Source organism: Cylas formicarius, unplaced genomic scaffold (assembly GCF_029955315.1).
Source record: "Cylas formicarius isolate icCylForm1 unplaced genomic scaffold, icCylForm1.1 PGA_scaffold_2__14_contigs__length_35257938, whole genome shotgun sequence".
NCBI classification, from domain to species: Eukaryota; Metazoa; Arthropoda; class Insecta; order Coleoptera; family Brentidae; genus Cylas; species Cylas formicarius.
In genome coordinates, this window is record NW_026844319.1 from 22768048 (window position 1) to 22788072 (window position 20025).

The following is a 20025-nucleotide window of genomic DNA, read 5'->3' on the forward strand; positions in this document are numbered from 1 at the left end:
ATTTACTTGCTACTATATATACCGAAAAATGAAGATAAAATGTTGTTAATGTTGTTGTAACAATTTAAGTTCAATAAGGGAGAGGTATTTAAATCTAATTGATAGTTAAGCAATACATTTGAATGCCTCATTTTATTAGTCTCCATGGCTTCCAATAAATTTAATTTTCTACTTTTTGTGGCAGTGTGTAATATATCAAAATTGTCGTCAAAAATGTGTTTTTCTGTGTTTAAGTGTGTAACATAATTAGAATGGAGACTATTGTTTTTAAACGCTCTTATATGTTCGTTAATGCGTTTCTTGAGGAATCTACCTCTTTGTCCAATATAAATTTTAGGACAAGATCCGCATTTCAACCTGTAGACACCTGATTTTTGGGATTTTGGACATTTGATTTTAGAAATATTTTCCTATTGCGTCGTTAGTTCTGAAAGCTATTTTTAAACCACATTTTGACAAATGTTTTAAAACTTTTTCACTAGGTTCTCCTATGTATGTAATTGTTATAAATTGTTCGTGTTCTGTATTAGGTTTCGGATAAATAGAGTTTACTGCTGTCTTTATTTGTTGTTTATTTATAATTTTATCTATAATGGACGGATTGTAGCCATTGTTCAGTGCAATTTGTTTAATGATATTAAGTTCTTTGTTGTAATTGTCTGTTGAGAGTGGCGTATTAAGGAGTCTGTGTATAAAAGAGTTAAATGCAGCCATTTTGTGTGTATAATGGTGATTTGAGTTGTTATGTATGAGTCCGTGTGTGAAGGTTTATGATATATTGAAAAATCTCATTTGTTTTGCGCTTTCGTGATAGTTAATTGTAAAAAAATAATAGAGTTATCCTGTTCAATCTCGATAGTGAATTTTATACGATTATGTAATGAGTTAATGTAATTTAAAAACAATAGTCTAGATTCTGATTGTGCTACATACTTAAACAAAGCAAAATACATTTTTGACGACAATTTTGATATTTTACATATAGCCACAAAAAGTAGAAAATTAAATTTATTGGAAGCCATGGAAATTAACAAAATGAGACATTCAAATGTATTGCTTAACGATTAGTTAGATTTAAATACCTCTCCTTTATTGAATTTAAATTCTCACAACAACATTAATTAAGGTTTTATGGTCATTTTTCGGTATATATAGTAGCAGGTGGTTTGTAAATATTACATTTGATAAAGACACGGTGTTGTCGAAGCAATTGGCATGTCAAAATATATAATTTCGTCAAAATCTGAACTTTTAGTTCTTATTTACTTTTGAGTCCATTGATTCTAAATTAAATTGTTGAGTTTTTGGATGACCTTCAGTTGAAAACCTCGGTTCGGTGTCACTGAATGACATCTTTCTTATTAGGACCTTTTTATGGTGCGCAGTTTGTTAATATTCAAAGGAGATCTGCCCAGAATTTCATTAGGTGGTTGATCATTATAGGGTTGCAATGCACAGCAGGCTTTCTTAAGCTCCATTTTCTTTCTTAAGCTCCCGGTTTCCATTGCGAGAAAAATATATTTTTTAAATAAATGTTGCGTTAATTTAACAGAAGTGCAAAAAAAGTCATTAATAATATGGCAAACGATATTAAGAGCTCCGAACCAGGCGTGAATAAGAGCTTCAAAATGTGGCAAAGATCGATTGTTCTTTTATGCACGACAAATTTTTACCTGTCGCAGAATAGTGAAAAGCTTTTCATCGACGTCGCAAGAATGCAAACAATACTTGTAAAGTACGGCGATATGAAAAGCAACTGCAGGTACTTTCTCACCACTGCTTTAATTTAAATGTCGTTGAACGCTTCCCTTATCATCGGCCAGCGATCGGTCCTCGTTTACCGCACATACATTTGCCAATTTTATCAGCCTTTTAGCCGCAGCAACAACACCGGGGAGCTGTCACCCAGGTGACGCGAATAATCTGCCCCCGAGTCCCTTAACAATGCGATTCGCCGCGCCCCCTGTGACAGATTTGTACAATTCGGGTTTTCATTTTCGGTGTATCTACTCGTCAGAGCCCATTAACGGTTCATCGTCGCTTGCCGGGGTGCCATCCAGGACCGGACTCGACCCTGCCAGTGCAAATTGTATGATTTTTTTTTAATATTCTTTTCATATCTACTTTACCAAATATAGTATCATTAAGTAAACTATAATTCATTATTAATACACAATGAACAAGTATTTAAGGGCAAATCTACACTTTTCAAATTTTAAACGCAAAAAATCGCAGGAAGTTCGGTCGGGCTGTTTCGGTCCTGTCGCCGGAGAGACGCTCTCGTATTACGCTCTATGTAATCCTGAAACACGAGCCCGACATTGTCGTCGCCTCGTAATACCGTCGCAAATACTTGCTTTGTTGCTCAATTCTTCGCACGGATTTGTTGATCTTTTACGCTCGCTTTATCAAGTCGCTTCGGACGTCACAGGGGAGCTTGAATTTAAAGCCACTTTCGAGCGAGAACTGTGAGCAATGGCTTTAAATCAATGCTTTACCTCATTAAGGAATGTCGCAGTTTTTTTTGTTTTTTTTTTACTAAGTATGACCCTGCGCTGAATAATTTATTCTGCCCTTAAAATATGCCTCCGTGAAGAGAATCTCAAAGTCCCTCTCGGACCCCTCAAGGGGTAAGGCATAAAAAAAAAAACAAAAAAAGGAAGAGTGAAAAACCATTTATCCAATAACGGTTTCAAACCACATGTTTCCAAGCAGCGAGAAATATTTCTATCAACAAATAACATTGTTCCAACACAAGAGGGAACCATGTCAGAACCGGAATAAAAGTTGCCAATTGCCAAAACGGATAGGGCATTCAACACATGATTTAGGTCATTAGGCTTAGTAGCAGGCGCATCGCCATCCATCCAAAGATCCAAGTCGAAGAAAAGAACTCTCTAAAACACATAAGATTTACCGGAAGTTGCAGTCGACCAGAGTTGATCAATTATATGCAACATCATTTGATTTAATGCCTATGGATCCAACACATTATTCTGACTCCTCATTAAAGTTATAATCTTGCTTTTGGCACCCAGAGAGAGATAACCAGTTCTAGTTTTCGTTTGAATTTTGCAAATGGCTAGAAGGGGAGAGCACAAAAAAAGGCTTTGATGGTGTTATTGAAATTAATCCAATTTGATACTAAACTAATGACAACCCCAACAAATAGACACCTCAATGGAAAGTCAATTTTTTATTAAAATTAAACAAACCCTAACAGGCAATGAGACATTTGTTGTCTGTTACTGGAGAAAATTTCGGAGTATTTTAGAGAAATAAGTAGAAAAAGTATATCCTGTCGTCCAAAGATCTTCATAAATGTTCGTTAATATGTTGGTTGTCTATTGTAGGAATGCAATATTTTATGCGTCCTATAAGCATTATCCTTGTTCCGTTTTGGTTTTTGTAGATAACCTATATTCTGTGATGATTTCTTTCTGTTTCCTTTTCCTACTACCGGTACTTTCGGTTACTTCTTCCTCTTCGTGGTGGCGTCTAAACAAAAAATGCTTGCTAGATTTTTCCGATACAGGTGGTCAACCGTGCGTTTCCTGTTTTTCACTTTCAACGAAAACAAAACGACTGGCGTTTTTACCTTATAAGTGGCATCGCGATGTATTTTTTTATAGGACGTGGGAAAGTGCCGAGTCGACATAGTGGCCGGTTTCTGCGCCACGGCGCTCTCGAGCGCGTCGGCAAAAAATAAATTCGCTGATCGGCATGTTTTAGCTGTCGTTCCCGAGGATCTCTACTTGGACCTGTACACTAAACGACGAAGAAAAGCAAGGCGTTATATACAGGGTGTCAAATTAATTCTTCCCCCAAACTTGATTATGTAATTTTAAGATCAAAACAACTCGTTCGAACATGCATTGTTTTCAAGATAAACTTCGACCGGAAATATAGTGCTTTTACAACCTACCCCGCGATTAGCTTTGTCTACTGTTTATTACTCCAAAACCCTGCCGAGTAATCATTCCAGGACCGTCCTGGTATCATTATTAATATACAAAATATAAAATATAATAATAATAAAGTATGAGTCGCTTATAAAATTGTCGGTCTTGCTACTGTCGTGACCTAGTTCAATGATCAACTCCGCCACTAATCGTTCTGGATAAATATTTTCCTCTTTTATTACTCGTTTTTCCCAGTTAGACCGGTTTTGTACTGATATTTTAGCTGCCTCTTGTCGAATTACAAAATATTGGTGCAGCGTTATTTCTTCTTATATAACAATATTTGGCGATAGTTGTGTTAGTTATGTTATGTTATGATAGTCATGTTTTCATGGTACCGACAAAAATAAGGCATCTTCCACCAAACCATTTTTGGACCCGGCATAAAGAATTATTAGGAGTGTCGAACCACGTTTCGACTATTGGGCTATTTTGCTCTCGAAAGTTTTCAATTGCATTTAAACAATCCACCAACCATTGAGAAATTCATTGAGATTTCATTAGCACTCGACGTTTATTAATTGTTTGGAACAGAAAATCCATTGTCTTCAAAAAAGTACGCAACTTTGGCACAACTAATGTTTTTTATGCAGTTCTTCTAGAGTTAAACTACTATTCACCTTATAAACGTCGTAGATTATACGACTAATTAGACCTGCGTGTTGATCTTTAAAAACCAGCGAAGTACCTTCTCTTCTTCTCTCACTTACCCACTTACCCATTTGCAACAAGTTTTCTTACATTCGACTTCGGAACTTTGGTCACGTCACTTGTTTTTATTGATGCTCCTACTTCCCGTTCTGAATTTCTTATAAAATTGTAAACATTCAAAACAATTTCTTTAGCATCCGAAGACGAATGGATCCGTACTTTTATTTGCTGAGGTAGTTCGTTCATTAGGTTCGACTACCACCTCCACTTCGTGTTCGAATTCTGTTGTTTTCCATGTAACAGGAAACATCTGCTTAATTCCACGGTCTCAACATTTTAATGCATTAAAAAATATTTATCTGTGACGTACTTTTATCTACCACGAATATAATCTATATTCTTAGAAAAGACTGTTGTTGTTTACAAATCAAAGAACTATGTAGAAGACACAAAAATAAAAGATGAAGAATGTTGTTAATCGACAGAAACACAAGACAAAAATAACTATTTTCAAACTTACCTGTAAGATAAATAGAGTACAGGTACTTATCCTTACTCTTTGAACTATTCAGTGAAAACAGCCTTTCAGGGTCAAAGCTCGAGAATCACGTACATAAATACGTACTTACTAGAAGGATCACAGTCAAATACCTCCGTAATATATACGAACATATTGCAATTTAGGTTAAACTAAGATCTATACATATCACCGGATGTTAAAATAAACGTTTCTACTTATTCGAAAATACCGCGCAGCATCAAATTTAAAACGGTCGATTTAGGTTTCAAATAAAAATTTCAAGTTTTTACAAATATTCGTTACGGTCCATCTCATGCAAGACCTACTTAATGGGATGGCTTTTACCACGGTCCTGCGGAGATTTCAGGTTAAGGTTCTGTAAAAACCTTAAAACGTCAAAGCAATAAATGCACTACATTTTTGGTCGTATTACACCAAGTTAATTAATAAAAATAATTAGTCTTTAGTGCATATCTTCAAGTCTGTTTCATAAAGGTGTCGAGTAATAAAACTCAATAGGCACGCAAAGAGGCTACGGAGTTACCCAACGAACACTCAAGCCACTTTGAAATTCAAAAATTCCTTCTTTTTATCGGGTATAGGTACACACATTGGAAAGAGTGTATGCGTTTGCGTTGACGTCTTTGAATGTCTGACGATGCCCGTGTGGACGAAATAATATAAGAAAATAAACTAAAATATTCCGATTCTTACTGTCTCCCCAATCTCAGACACACTAATCTTGGGGGCCTAAGCCGATAAAAAATATTTTTTTTACTAGCTAAAATTTTCAAATTTCAAAACCTTCAAATTAGATTTTCCATATCTTTTTTTATTCAAATTAATTTTTTTTCCCACAGACCTATAAATTTATACCCCTGATTGAATCCTATTGAACATTTTGTAAACAATTATTTTCGAGGCTTTGACTTGAACGTGTGTTTGAATCTGTATAGTTTTATGAAACCTTTCTTTGAGAATGGACGATTTGTTTTATTATTCTGGAAGGTGATTTCAGAATATAGGCTGACCTCACTGACCTGAAAGATTTCCACACATTACGATGATTGTCAAGTCAGTTTAAGGTTGTCGTATTGTTTGTGGTCTAAATGTCTGGTTGCGTCTTGCAACAAATTGTTTCACTTGGATATTTGGATAAATAAGGATATTTGTCTAAATTTGCTATATGTAATAGTTTGGTTGTCAACTAGGCGATAATGTCGTGTGTGTTCGAGTCTTCTCTATGCTTCTTTTTGATGGTTTAAGTTATCCATAACTACTGTTGAATCGGTCGAAAAATATTTTATTACATCACTCTTTTTTGAAATAACCTATATATCTATATTTCGTTTCTTAATGCCAGAGAGTAATGAAAGTAAATTTGCTATGACAGGGATCCTTAAACAGGGTGGACAACTTAAAGTTCCATATTTTTGTTTTTAAGACCTACACACCTCGAATCGTTACAGAAATTAATGTGACAATGGATTTACTACAGGTAGCTTATTGGATTAATAAATACAATCTTAATTAAACATGATGATAATTATAGAGAATGCAAGATGATTTATATATTAATTATTGTAAGAGCAAGTAAATAAAAACATATAGAAATAAGAATAACATGAAAATGGATATATTGTAATAAATATTATTACATTTTATAAAACTTTTGGATTCCTCCTGCGTCGGTTTTTGTTGAGTCGAATTAGCTAACGATTCGCCAATCATCCTGTTGGCTTCTTCAGAGCTTGACTGAAACCGGCTCGCATTTTACTCTCTACCTGTTTTTATATTGTTTGAGGGGGCGGAGCTAAATGAGGGGCATAAACACCGTCTCGGATGACCGATTCCCATATTGGTGACGGGTAAAGATCTGAGTCGCGGTTAAGATTGTTAGGTTGCTTATAGATTTCTATAGACTCTCGAATTTTTCGTTGGTAGAAGAATTGATTAGATACATGAATTTTAGTTTTATCGAATACAATTTTATGACCGGTTTCGTGATTGTGTTCGGCAACTGCTGATGAGTTTATTTGTCTTAGTCTTAAGGCTCTTGCATGTTCTTAGAGTCTAGTTGATATTTTTCGTCAGGTCTCTCCAATGTATTCTTCGCCGCATATGCATGGAATGCTGTAAACTCCTGGCATCTCAAATAGAATTTTCTCTTTGACGAATCGAAGATGTGGGAAGATTTTTGGATAAGTGGTAAATCTGGTTTTGACGTTATATTTCTTTAGAACTTTTGATATGTGGTCAGTGATGTTTTGAATGTAAGGAAGAACAACAGTACCATTGCTTTCGGCTTCATTGCTATTGGAAGGTTGTGGTGAACGCTTAATATCTGGGTTCAATGACCCGGGCTGAGATAGTTTTACGACTTCGTAAACAAGAGAGTTGATAACCGATGATTTTTGGGCCGGATGTGACAATGCATTAAGATATCGGTCTGTGTGTGTTTTCTGTAAACACAATAGCTCCGTCCCCCTCAAACAATATAAAAGCAGGTAGAGAGTAAAATGCAAGTCAGTTTCAGTCAAGCTCTGAAGAACCCAACAGGATGATTGGCGAAACGGTAGTAGTTCGACTCAAAAAAAACCGACGCATATAAAATATAAATATATAAATAATAATATAAATATTACTAATTAACAAAAATAGTTTTTCAATTCAATTACATTTGTAAATTTTTGTCATCGTGTTCTGAGTATTCGTTGGATTGTAGAGAAATAATAAGGGTGTCTACAGTGTTTAATAACATGTTATAAGCTTTGCACATTTTTTCTTCTATTTCAGTCACACAAACATACTCATTTTTTCACAGTCCATTGCCTTTATTCCCTTTTCCAAGAGGGTTTCAGAATTCCTTATTTCTGTATTAAAAGTGATTCTCTCTTTTGAGATTTTTGGTAACGAAAATTCATTTCTTTAAAAGTTTTCCACAATTTCTCTTTATCTATGGCTGCAATGTGGAATTTGGGCATTTCTTTTTTTAAGTAAAAAGATTGTATTATTCTTTTGACGGCCGTCTTTTCATCTTCATTTATTACAATTGCTTTTCTTCCTGTACTTCTCTTTGGGCAGCTTTTATCCTCAACATTTCAACTATTTTTGATTGGTTGGTAGAAGTTGAGTAATAATTTTTACAAAGCGCAGTTTTACTAATCCGTTTTTCATCAACAAATTGAGGAACACTAGCCATTTTCAAGCACGAATTTTGCCTAACATTATCGGAAATTACACTATAATTATAATCTTAACCACTAAGGCTTAGTTAATTTAATTACTCGGTCGTTCACTTGCCACTCTCGGGACCCGTGACAATCACCATAGGTACAATACTGCGCCTATATGTTGAATATTGATTAATAACCCTCTCCCGTTAAGAAATATAGCATAATAATGTGCTAACCCGTTTTATTGATATTTGAGTGTATTGTTGGAAATGAAGGGCTAAATTATAAAAAAAGTTGTTAATATTAAAGTTTGTTAAATTTCTTTTCGCCGTTCAAAAAAAAAGAAATATTGATAATATATATATTTTTTAAATTCTACAATCAAGACGACGGCTGACAGTTCGTCAATTCAACAGTTTTCCGATTGTTTCCAGCATTTTCCGGCATTATTTTGTTAAAATGTGGCCGAATTCCATTAAATTTTAAGCGAAAAAATTAGATAAATATATGAAGATAGTGGCGATAAGTGCATTTTAATTTTGTATTGTCGGGTTTTGTTTCTATTGAGCTTCTGTTCGTTTTTTTTTCTTTTGGCCGGCAGTTTCCATTTTGTGTTTAATGCTTTATAATTTTTTGTTGCACCAGTCCTGTGCTTTTGGATGACTAACGTCCAAATGCTAAAGAGTTGACGCTGCACCTGTAGGTCGTTATGACTACCGTCGATTCGGAAACCCTTCGTCATTGGGGCGTCCGCTCGAGCTAAGGGTGTCTGGATAATTGAAATGATTGCTGGTCCCCGCGGAATTAATTAAAGGACACCAGATGTAACGGGATTCTATCCGTTTATTAGCGATAAAGCACAACATTAACCGATTTTTAGTCCGTGAGGGGGTGAAACATGCCACATGATAGGGGCTGTCTTGTAAGTGCTATAGTTCACCAACGATATACCGTTTTTACGACATAATCCGATATTTAACTTTGGTAAATGTTTATGAAGGTCTAACCGCAGGCCGACCTCGCTTGGGTTTTTCTTTTTAAGCCTCAATAAATAAATTCGCAATTCCACAATGAAGCGTACTTCGGTCCTTCGTGCATACATACAAATGCTGGTAGCTGACGTATTTGTGTATAGTTTCATGGGTGAGATTCCTCGATTATCATTAGTTTATTATAAATATTAATGAAGGAGTAAATTTAGCTATAAGACAATGTATGAATATTTATAAAAAAAGTTATTCTATATCGAAATAATCACTATCGTCTCTGGACTGGTCCCCTAGGAAAATATTTTAGAGTCATTATGTGAAACCCTTAAATTGGAAAGCTTTCTAATGTATTTTTAACATAGGAGATCAACCTATCTAAGGGGCAAGTTCAACTTGAAATCGAGCTACCTCAAAAGGTCTTGAAATAAATACAGCCCTGGCTTGTGGTACACGTGATGAAAAGAATGGTCTCTTCAAGGCTTTACAACAGGCGGATCTTAAATTCATCTCGAAGTCAAAACCATAAAAGGTTGCAAAAACGGTATATTGTTCGGCGAACTTTAATAAAAAATTTAACTTTAATTTAATACTGAATTTACTAACTCAAGAGATTTTTTTTCAATGGGAATGAAAAGTTACTATTTTTAAGATCTCGTAATAAAAAGTTACGTTAGTGTCAGGTATAACAAAAATTGAATATACTTAATATTGTACTTTCCATAATTGTTACACAACTAAAGTTGTTATGTAAAATATTTGAAGACCACACGGACAATTGGCACACAAAAATTAATAGATATGCATAAAATTTCCAAACTCTCAGTACGAAAAGCATCTTCATCCCAACTGGCAAAATTGAAATCCAAAAGGATTGAAATATTGTATAGGAGTCTTTTGAACCCCTCTGTAGATCTGAATCTTATTTTCAGTTATTTTTTCTTCGCAATCTAAAATGATTTAATTACTGTGAAACAGTCCATTAACACTGTTTAGTCTGCAAGACCCTTTTGTTTTTATCAAGCCTTATGTTGCTATCATTTTGTTTTCTAAAAAAAAGTTTAAGCTTAGATAATTTTTTCACACCCTACCCTAAAATACCGAATTACACCCATGCACTGATCAAGCGTGTTCAAAGACGTGGACTTCATTAAGCGCTGTCTGATGGTCATTAGGTCTAATGGTCTCGTTTTGCAAAAATGTAGCCATAAACGAATGGTCGTGGAACTAGTTTAGTTTCGGCTATTTTCGCTCGTGACTAAAATGATGTTTATCATCGAATTGCGCTGCTTTGTCACTTATACATATTATATAAATAAAAATACAATTGTTTATTCTAATAATATAAGGATTCATTTTAGAAAAATGGCTTATTTACGAACTCATCAGCTTCTCGGTGAAAACATTTTCTTTAGATTCCGTTAAGACCGAGCTAAAAATAGCGGTCTGAAAGTTCCAAACAAATAATTTCTAAGCGGAAAGCCATAATTCTTAATTATTATAACTATTAATAGGGGAATCCAAAGGTAGTAGTAGAAGATATGAGTAAAACAAGTTATAAAAAAGAAAAAGTACATTGCTGCTCAAACGTTTTAAGGGAAATATTTAGAATGATAACATACACACATAATTTAGAAATAACTATACAGGGTGTTATTAAAATGACAGCAAATAAACTAAAGAAAACAAACCAATGCCGTTTATGAGTATTGTTGTTATGTTTTGTTTACAACCTATAGATATTAATCAATTAGTAACAAGGAGAAAAATCTTATATTATTATTATAACTGCACATTTTACAACTCACTTGACGTAATGAAACTTATGGCACATTACATCATAAAATCTAATAGTTTATTCAAAAATAACAAAACTATCAAATAAGAGTATCGGACATACTCTATAAATATAACAAAAAATAGTAAACAAATAAAATTCACATTTTGGTTAGTTTAAATCTGTTTTAGAAATAATTTTTTTTTTAACAATATTAAGACTTAATTAAACCTTAGGTAATTAGGACAGCATAAATGCAAGAAATAAAAGTGTTTGCGAACCAATCAGCGTGACGATGTGCATAAAATTTTCTAATGTGTACTTTTTTCAAAATAGTGAATTCTCGATTAAGTTCATGATTTGTTTGCAAGAACCTTTGGCCGTGCTTATAAAAAACTTGTTTGTTGATGTCCCAATTCAAAACAAAATATCACTTTTAATAGAGAAAGACGAAATTATATGCTGGGGACGACGATACTTGTGAGCAGTTAGATAGATAGATAGATAGCTGGATAGATGGTTTATTGACTACTTTAAAATATCATTGTTTGTAGCAAGTCATACAAAGAAAAAAAAATTAAATTGAATATATGTAAGTATATGCTAACATAAAATTGTATATAACGTCATAATATACTAATCTAGGTATACAATGTTTATAACTTCACAATAACAGGACAACAAATAAAAAAATAAATTTATATGTATACGTATGGCACAGAACAATCATTAAAATATAATCATTGCACGACGCCCCGCAACACGTCATTACCGATGTTTTCTTCAAAAAAATCACCAACGCTATAATAGTCCTTACTTTTAATTTTATATTTAAAATGTTTTTCGTTTAAAAGTTTAAAATATTTTGGCAATGCGTTATAAAGCTTTATATAAGGAGAGTTTTGTTTTGATTTATGCAAAATGTATCTCGGAAGCACGAGATTATTTGCACTCCGGGTGTCATACGTATGAGAATCAGAACCACTCGGCAAACTATCGGTCTTGGAATGTATCTCAAAAACACTTTGAAATATAAATATGCATGGAACCGTCATTATTTTATGTTTAATAAACAATGGTTTACAGTGTCCGTTAAAATTTGAATTTGTAATTATCCGTAGTGCCTTTTTTTGCATCCTGAATATTTTAATGGCATAAGAGGAGATACCCCACAGTATGGTGGCATAGTTTACACGCGAGTGAAATAAACCAAAGTAAGTTGACTTCAATACATCAAAACTCACCATTCTGCGAAGTTGACGCAAAAGCAAATAAATATTTGAAAGATTTTTACTTAGCTCGCCAATGTGTTCTGACCAATTTAGTGTCATCCAAGGTCACGCCCAAAATCTTGCATCCCCTGCCACATGTCAACCTACTGCTACTAGACACTAATAAATCGTTCGTTTTAGCTTCATTAAGTTGTAGAATATTTTCTGAAAACCATGCTTCGGCCTTAGATAAACTATATGTTTCAATATTACTCAGGGTAGTGATGTTCCTGTTTGAATTAATAAGTGTTGTGTCGTCAGCAAACAACACAATCTCAGTATCAGGCATCATGTACTGGCAAATATCATTTATGTATATTAAGTTAAGACAGTTTCGAAGGGAAAACAGGAATATCTATTATTTAAACGAAAATTGGGTAAATTAAGGATGTGCTGTTGGTAAAACATTACAGGATAAACATGTCAAAAGCGCGAGGCAAGCTGCCGTGGTCAACTGGAATAAAATCATCCTCCGGAAAAAATTAAAAGATTGCTCATATTGGCACCAAAAATGGACTGAATTTGTACAAAATTTGTTGGCCCCGAAATTATTTCAAACAATTTCTCTTAAAGAAGGAGAAGTTTTAATGAGGGCAAATAGCGTGTGGATTTTTTTTTGCGTAAATTCATTCGATATTCCCAGAAACCTTGGCGACATCTTTTAAATTTTAATAAGGATCCTTAACGTTCCGAATAAACACCCGAAACCTCTACGACCAAAAAAAACGACCGATTTAAGGGATCACGTTTCTACCCTCCAAACTCACCGTCGATTGGCCCTTCCTCGGGTTAGTAGTCATGACGATATAGGGTCTCTTCTTCGCGTATTGGCCGTCGGTGTGCAAGCTCCGCCTTTATTCAATAAGACCGCGACGGATCTACCTCAACAAGTCCCACACAACAAACATCAAACCCGTATCGTTAAGTATGTCGAACTTTAATTTTTCGGATTTGGCGGGTCGTTTTTGAAATGGAAATCGACGGGTCCTCGAACGATTCCCAAACGGACGCGTTTTCCCACGCTAACCTCAATTACTATACGGACAATTTGTTTTTCGCCACCAACGGCAAACTGGACAGTTATTTCGCGGGGGATAGTGTCAAAAAAGGGGATCGGAGGGCCGATTATTCCGGGAAAGTGGAAAAAAGGGTGGCGGCGTACGAAAGTTTGAGAAAAAACGCGGACGACACCGCGATCCGGAAAAACCAATTGGGACTGTGTGTCGGGAACGGCAAGAAAAGTGGGGACAGTATCGTACTGCAAGTGGACGCTTTCGGGAAGAAGTCTATCAGTTTTTCCGCCGATCAGGTACCACTTAGTGAAAAAATTGTATACAAGATGTGCAGTAGTCCACGGTTACTTTTTAAAACTACTTTCGTGTTATACAGATTGTCCCAAAAGTGTTAAGTATAATATTAAATGAGACCTCCTATATTAATATATTATATCATCTTTGGCTTCCACGGTCCAAATTAGTGTATGCTTCAATAAGATTTATGATACCTAAACCTTATTGTAAAATACTTAAATTTGCTTAAACCGTATTCTTCTAACAAGAACCTTAGGCTATAACTTGATCAATTTGAATGTAACGTCATTTTTTAAATTACCAGGAAATGCACTTTTCAATTACTTAGCGAATGGTAATTTTCCGTTTTCGCAGAATACGCGAAATTATGGTTTTTGGTCAGATTTGGTGTTTTCTGACTTGTGTACTAAACGAATGTTTTATTACAACTCGAGCTGTCTATGGTATCTAGAAATCTCAGATAATGTCTTTAGGTTGTTGTTGAAATTTGGAAATGTTTTCCACTTGGGTAATATTTTATAATACTTATTATTCATCTTATTATGTAGAGTACCTAATTGTTCCAGTACACTGGTTTTTGAACTTGCCACAACTTGCAACCCTTAACCCTTAATAAAGAATTTGAATGTCATAAAGTATAAAAATATAACTAAATTATAGGCAAAATTCAACAAAATGTTTATTTAAAAAAAGCAAATGGCGAGAAAATCATTATTTTCGCCATTCTGCGGAAATGCGACGAATTTGTTCTTCTTTCTTAGGTTCTGTCCTTCCTCAAAAACTCTCCTCCCACTTAAGTGGTATTGCACTTTATGGTTTTTAGAAAATTCGATTTTTAAAATATATTCTCGAGTATAACAGATAGCTTAATAAAAATATCTATATTTTTTTGGCAAGGATTCTAATTATATTTATTTTCGTCTTTTGTAAATTTGCTTGTTGCTTTGAAAATGTCGAAAATCATCCTCGAGCTGGCTCTAAGAGTAAATTCGCCGTAATTTGCAAACCGTTTTGTTTGTAAATTTCATTTATCATTTCCAAGTAAATGAAGATTATGACGTCAACTTTGTCATGTCCATAGGATTAATTACATTTTCCATGAAGCTGCATACTTATGCTGGTGCACCTGTACCAATGTTGCATATCTAATCTATCAACACATTTATCTCTTTTATAGTCGTCGTCAAAATTCGTTTCAATGCCAATAGTCTTCAAGAATAGTTGACAGAATACAGCGTGTTACATTAGTTTTTGTGAATTCAATATAGCAATATTAATTATCTTTATTAAATTAAATTAAAATTAAACAAAAACAAAGTAACGCTAACAATAGGAAATATTGTACAAAAACATTAAAAATAACCTCAGAGAGGAAAATTCAATAAGTAATATAAATAATGTCAAAGATGCCTCAATTTCTATCAACGTCTATATACCATTCCCTATATAATGTTTAAGGTCCAATGTATGTGCGAAGCTCTTCAGCAGCGTGGCGATGTAGAACGTTTGTCCACTTTTTTGTGGTCCCTGCCTCAATGCGAATCACTGAGAGGCAACGAAAGCATCTTGAGGGCTAGAGCCACAGTGGCCTTTCACAGGGGCTTCTTCCACGAGCTCTATTCGATTCTGGAATCGCATCCCTTCCATCCCCGCTGGCATGCCGAACTACAGTCTTTGTGGTTCAAATCGCACTACAAAGAGGCGGAAAAAGTACGCGGAAGACCACTAGGTATGAAATGACATTATGATGATTTGCAGCATCACCAAACCTAATTGCAGGGGCAGTGGACAAATACAGGCTGCGCAAAAAGTATCCCCTACCGAAAACGATCTGGGACGGAGAGGAGACCGTCTACTGTTTCAAAGAGCGAAGTCGCAATGCTCTGAAGGAGTGCTACTCTCGCAACAGGTATCCCACTCCTGACGAGAAGAGAGCGCTGGCAAAAAGAACTGGGCTGACCTTAACCCAGGTATCCAACTGGTTCAAAAATCGACGGCAGAGGGACCGAACCCCACAGTCGAGATCGTAAGCCACAGATGTTTATTATTTTATAATTTTATTGTATAAACAGTAACGCTGCCAACCGTCCTGCTTTTCGCTGGACCGTGACGAATTTTCGCATTCGCATTTTGCATTATATATAAAAATTTTTTATATATTTATATTCGATACTGTTGTAATGGTGAAGACAATATCGATGGGTGGATGGCTGGCTTCTGTTCTGATATAGTTTTGAAGACAGTTTTTCACAAACACATTTATAAATAGATGGGGCGCACAAGTAAGCTGAATAAACATTTTTTTGAAAAAAAATCTTGCGGCAAAACTAAAATATATTACAAAAGCTTTAAAATCAAATCAAGCTTATTAGATGTAGGTACATCTATTAAAATATATATGGCACTCACATGAATTACAATTTTTATTGGAAATAATTATATATATATATATATATATATATATATATATATATATATATATATATATATATATATATATATATATATATATATATATATATATATATATATATATTAGAGATATAGAGCCCTGCATATGCGTATAGAACAATTTTTTTTTGAGTCTTTGTATTATTTGTATCTTTGTATATATAAACTAACCAACATGCCCGCGGACAAATCATTAGTCAAGTTTGTCAAACCGAATCAAGTTGCCTTTTTCGTAAAACTTTTAAGCTTTTATTATTTCCCTTTACTGGAAGACAGCGCCTCCTAACGTGTGCTATACGCATATTATTTATAACATAGAATATACCATGATTACCACCCTTTTAAACGAGACCTAACTTGTTTGATTCCAGAGTAATAAGGAGTTATTAACATTTAAATAAAAACCCATTTAACGTTTGTCCCCACTTTATTTTGGCAGTTAGGGCAACACCATGAATTGAAATCGAATGAATGAAATTTATTACTTCATTATGTCTAATACATTTTCCTTGGACAAAATTTATAAAAAATCTCATTGTCTTATTTACTACAGGAGTTCTAGCGGCGCTTTAAGAAAAAGGTCATATGCCTAATATATACGTGGCCCATTTTTAGTGGGACACTCGGTACATGGTAAAAGTCGTTAAAACGATATAGACGTGCTCCGTTTACAGGTCAACCTTTTAGTTACGCAGTCGTAGTAGTATGCAAATGGTTTATTTTTCGATTACGTTTTATGGTTGGTTGCCGCGGTTGGCTGCATATGAAACGTCATAAAATGTCGCTGAATGTTTAGTTTTGGCTAAACCACGTGACTGTTGAAGAAAAAAAAACTAACCACATTTATCCGAACATTTTATGTTTTGTGCACGTCCATGGCAATCATGTTATATTACTTTTTAAGTGGTAATTAATTTTACTCTCAAATTGTACCAGGGAATTACTTCTTGGCAACCTTTCGCTGGGTCAGAACAACCTCGTGGGCGGGCACCATCAGGGCGGTATAGACATGTCCGCCTTTCAGGCTGCCTCCAAACTGTTCGACCCTAGCTGCACGGTATCTGCGTGCTATGGAGATTATCAGGTGTGATATGCTGTTTAACCATTGGATACCTAACAGAAAAATAACCTCGGAGGACGATATCAAGGAGTGCCTCTAGCTGGACTTTTGTATATTTGTGTATGTAAAAACTATTGTATTTATTGTAACTAGTGTAAAAATTAAACGCTATCCTAGGTACTAAGACAAATACAATTCGTATAACGTTTGTATAATTTATTTTAAACTTCAAACGTGAAAATTGCAGGATTCGCACCAAAAATCGACATAGTACGGAGGCACGTCACATTTCTCCGCAATTTTTTTAAACTGCAATCGAAAATCAGTTTTCGATACGTTCTTCGACCTGTCTTCCGTTCTCAATATCTTAGTATCCCGCACAAAGTACTTCCCTTGGCGCGACATTTGGCTCTCGTACGACTTTTTCACTGATCTTTTGGTCAGAACAAAACTAAAATTCGGGAGGGAACATTAGAAAATGTATTAAATTAATTATTAATAATGAGCAAAGTAAGCACAGTAAAATACAATACGTATAATAAACCATCGTTTGAATTTAATTTACTATCTGTTAGTTTCTTCTCCATTATTTATTCCTTCTAGAAAAATGCCATTAACAATAAAAAATTGATCGAATGTGTTTTGTCATGTTTCGCCAGCAGCAAACATGAAAGCCGTATAACATTATTATATTGGAAAAACGTTTTATTGCTAATATGAAATGTACAACTTCTTTAAATATTCAACCTTATCGCCCTTTTTTCAATGCTTAATTAGATAAAATTACAAAAATTAGGTGTTCCTAATTGAAAAAAAAGGCTTTTAGTTATTTCTTCATAAAAATTCTTAATGTTAGTTTTGATCGCTATTTATTTTAAAAATATCAATCGATCTTCCCAAGAATTTAAAACACATTGATCTTTAATATGCAAGCAATTTTTATATAGGATGTTATTTAAATGACAATACATAATTGAATAAATGATTCTCATAGTCGATAGATTAATGGCAAAAATACTGGTTATAAGGGTTATTGCCTGGTATTACGGAAAAATTGGTCCAAAACATTCGTAAAAAATGTTTGTTGTCTATTGGATAATTAATAAGATCAAATATCAAAAAAGCTGTTTCGGTGAACTTAGTATTTTGTCTACTAACACTAATATCATAGATTCAAACACAAATTTTTTTTTTTTCAATATTAGTGTTAACAAGATTTCGGCACTATGGTTTGATGTATCCAAATATGAACAAGAAAGCTGATTTAGCGGTCTTATATTTTTTCTACCAACACTATATAGTAATCCCAATTAATCGTTAGCAATTCCAACCACAAAAAATGGTTTTATTATTGGTCATATTAATTTGGTTAGTTTTGGTTAGCTAACACGACAAATAGTTCCCAATTAATGTCTGCCACAAGCCGAGGAGGACAAAACATTCCTAATAACATGAACTGAAATCGCTCCCTATTTGGAGCGAACAGAATATTGATGCGACCTCAGGGTGTTATTTGGATTCACTGATGCCAGTAAAATTTTGAGTTTGTTTTTTAATATTTTTTACAGGTTCTCAGATAAGGTGGTAAAACGGTCACCAGGTACAACAATGCGTATAAAGTATAGAGGATCAGATTTTAAATTTTATTCATTTGTTCTATGGCCCAATCCTCCGTCACTCGTGTTCTGTTATCTTGAGTGGGATTTTAAGTTTGATTTTGGAGCACCTTGTTTTTTCATTTTTATGAAAGAGTAATGGTGTTAAATGGGCAATATTGTACAGGATTTAACAAGAAAGAATTTTTTTGTTATAGTATTGGAGAAAAAAATCGTGTTCAGAACACGTGACCAAGGTCTCCCTGTTACTCGTTTCTCAATTGCGGGACGCGTGAGTGATATACATACTTTGCTCACTTGTATTGCAATAAATGCTCTCACGGTTTTGCGAGAAAGTCGTCTTCAATTTCAACATCCAAAATCTGCTTCTTGTTTTCCCTCGGGGCCCGTAACCTCAAGAGATCTTCTTGGTGCCTTAATCTGCTGTCGGAATATTGATATGGTATACATTTAACGCGCTTGAAATATTCGTTGGCAATCTCCGTATATTGTTTCTTGTACTTTTTCCACGGCATCGAGGTCAATAACTTTTCGATTTCCGAAATTTCGCTGAAATTATATCCTTGGTTCGACATAAAATATTCCCTGGGCGTACCTTTTGCTTTTCTGCGCGAAAATACCCTTGGCAACCCTAGTGCTGAGCAGGTGGTGCCTGTCGAACAACAGGGTAAGAATTTTTTCTATGTAAAATCGATTGAAGTGTGATGCTGAACTGTCAGACGATTTCGGAGGTACAGTGAACCGTTTTAGACGTTCTTCGGTCAACCTCTTCTTTTCTAGTAACAATTTCAAGCAAACTCTTTTTCTTGCCTGCAAAAAACGTCGAACGTTCATAGAAAAAATGGAATCACTAGGATGATCATGGTGTCGTACCAATACCCCTCTCCAGAGGGCTTGAATCTTGGTCGCCATTCTGTCGTAATAGTTCAGGCACAGTTCGTCATAGCGTTGTTGCATGATGTCAGGCAAGTGATAGCGCACTAGCCATCCTCTCGTGTGTTTCTGTAACACTATAGCGGCGATGCGTTGTTTTTCTAGACGCTGTCGCACGGCGTGGCCTCTGTAGTATCGCTGAATAATCACGGCAGCCCGGTGGCTTTTTTTAACAGCGGTGTGGGCTTGCCTTGAAAACGTAGTTATATACAACGCAGAATTTATGGCGGCGAACTGATTTTACTCATATTTTTGCACTATCTGTTCTTCCACGTGCATTGCATCGTCGAGCAAATAATACGTCGACGCCAT

At 34.8% G+C, this 20025-nt stretch overlaps 2 protein-coding genes across 2 annotated transcripts; one reads left to right on the forward strand and one right to left on the reverse strand.

Moving 5' to 3' along the window:
• The first annotated feature begins 13313 nt into the window (after positions 1 to 13313).
• On the forward strand, positions 13314 to 17262 carry LOC132698441 (homeobox protein SIX6). The gene is made up of 4 exons (XM_060664491.1): positions 13314 to 13652; positions 15112 to 15382; positions 15433 to 15679; positions 17041 to 17262. Exons 1-4 carry the CDS (start codon positions 13314 to 13316, stop codon positions 17192 to 17194), a joined length of 1011 nt encoding a protein of 336 aa, XP_060520474.1. The 3' UTR covers positions 17195 to 17262.
• Positions 17263 to 19097: 1835 nt separating this feature from the next.
• Positions 19098 to 20025, reverse strand: LOC132698659 (unconventional myosin-Vc). Its single transcript, XM_060664853.1, has 4 exons — positions 19958 to 20025; positions 19654 to 19903; positions 19376 to 19590; positions 19098 to 19329 (listed from the first exon to the last, which is right to left on the reverse strand). The coding sequence occupies exons 1-4, from the start codon at positions 20023 to 20025 to the stop codon at positions 19098 to 19100; spliced, it is 765 nt and encodes a 254-aa protein (XP_060520836.1).

Coding starts and splice junctions, on each gene's coding strand:
- LOC132698659 (XM_060664853.1), bottom strand. CDS start 20,025: ATGGCGTCGACGTATTATTTGCTCGACGATGCAATGCACGTGGAAGAA. Junction 19,904..19,957: donor CAGATAGTGCAAAAATATGA/GTAAAATCAGTT, acceptor TACGTTTTCAAG/GCAAGCCCACACCGCTGTTA. Junction 19,591..19,653: donor CCCTCTGGAGAGGGGTATTG/GTACGACACCAT, acceptor CGTTTTTTGCAG/GCAAGAAAAAGAGTTTGCTT.
- LOC132698441 (XM_060664491.1), top strand. CDS start 13,314: ATGGAAATCGACGGGTCCTCGAACGATTCCCAAACGGACGCGTTTTCC. Junction 15,383..15,432: donor AGTACGCGGAAGACCACTAG/GTATGAAATGAC, acceptor ACCTAATTGCAG/GGGCAGTGGACAAATACAGG. Junction 15,680..17,040: donor CGAACCCCACAGTCGAGATC/GTAAGCCACAGA, acceptor AAATTGTACCAG/GGAATTACTTCTTGGCAACC.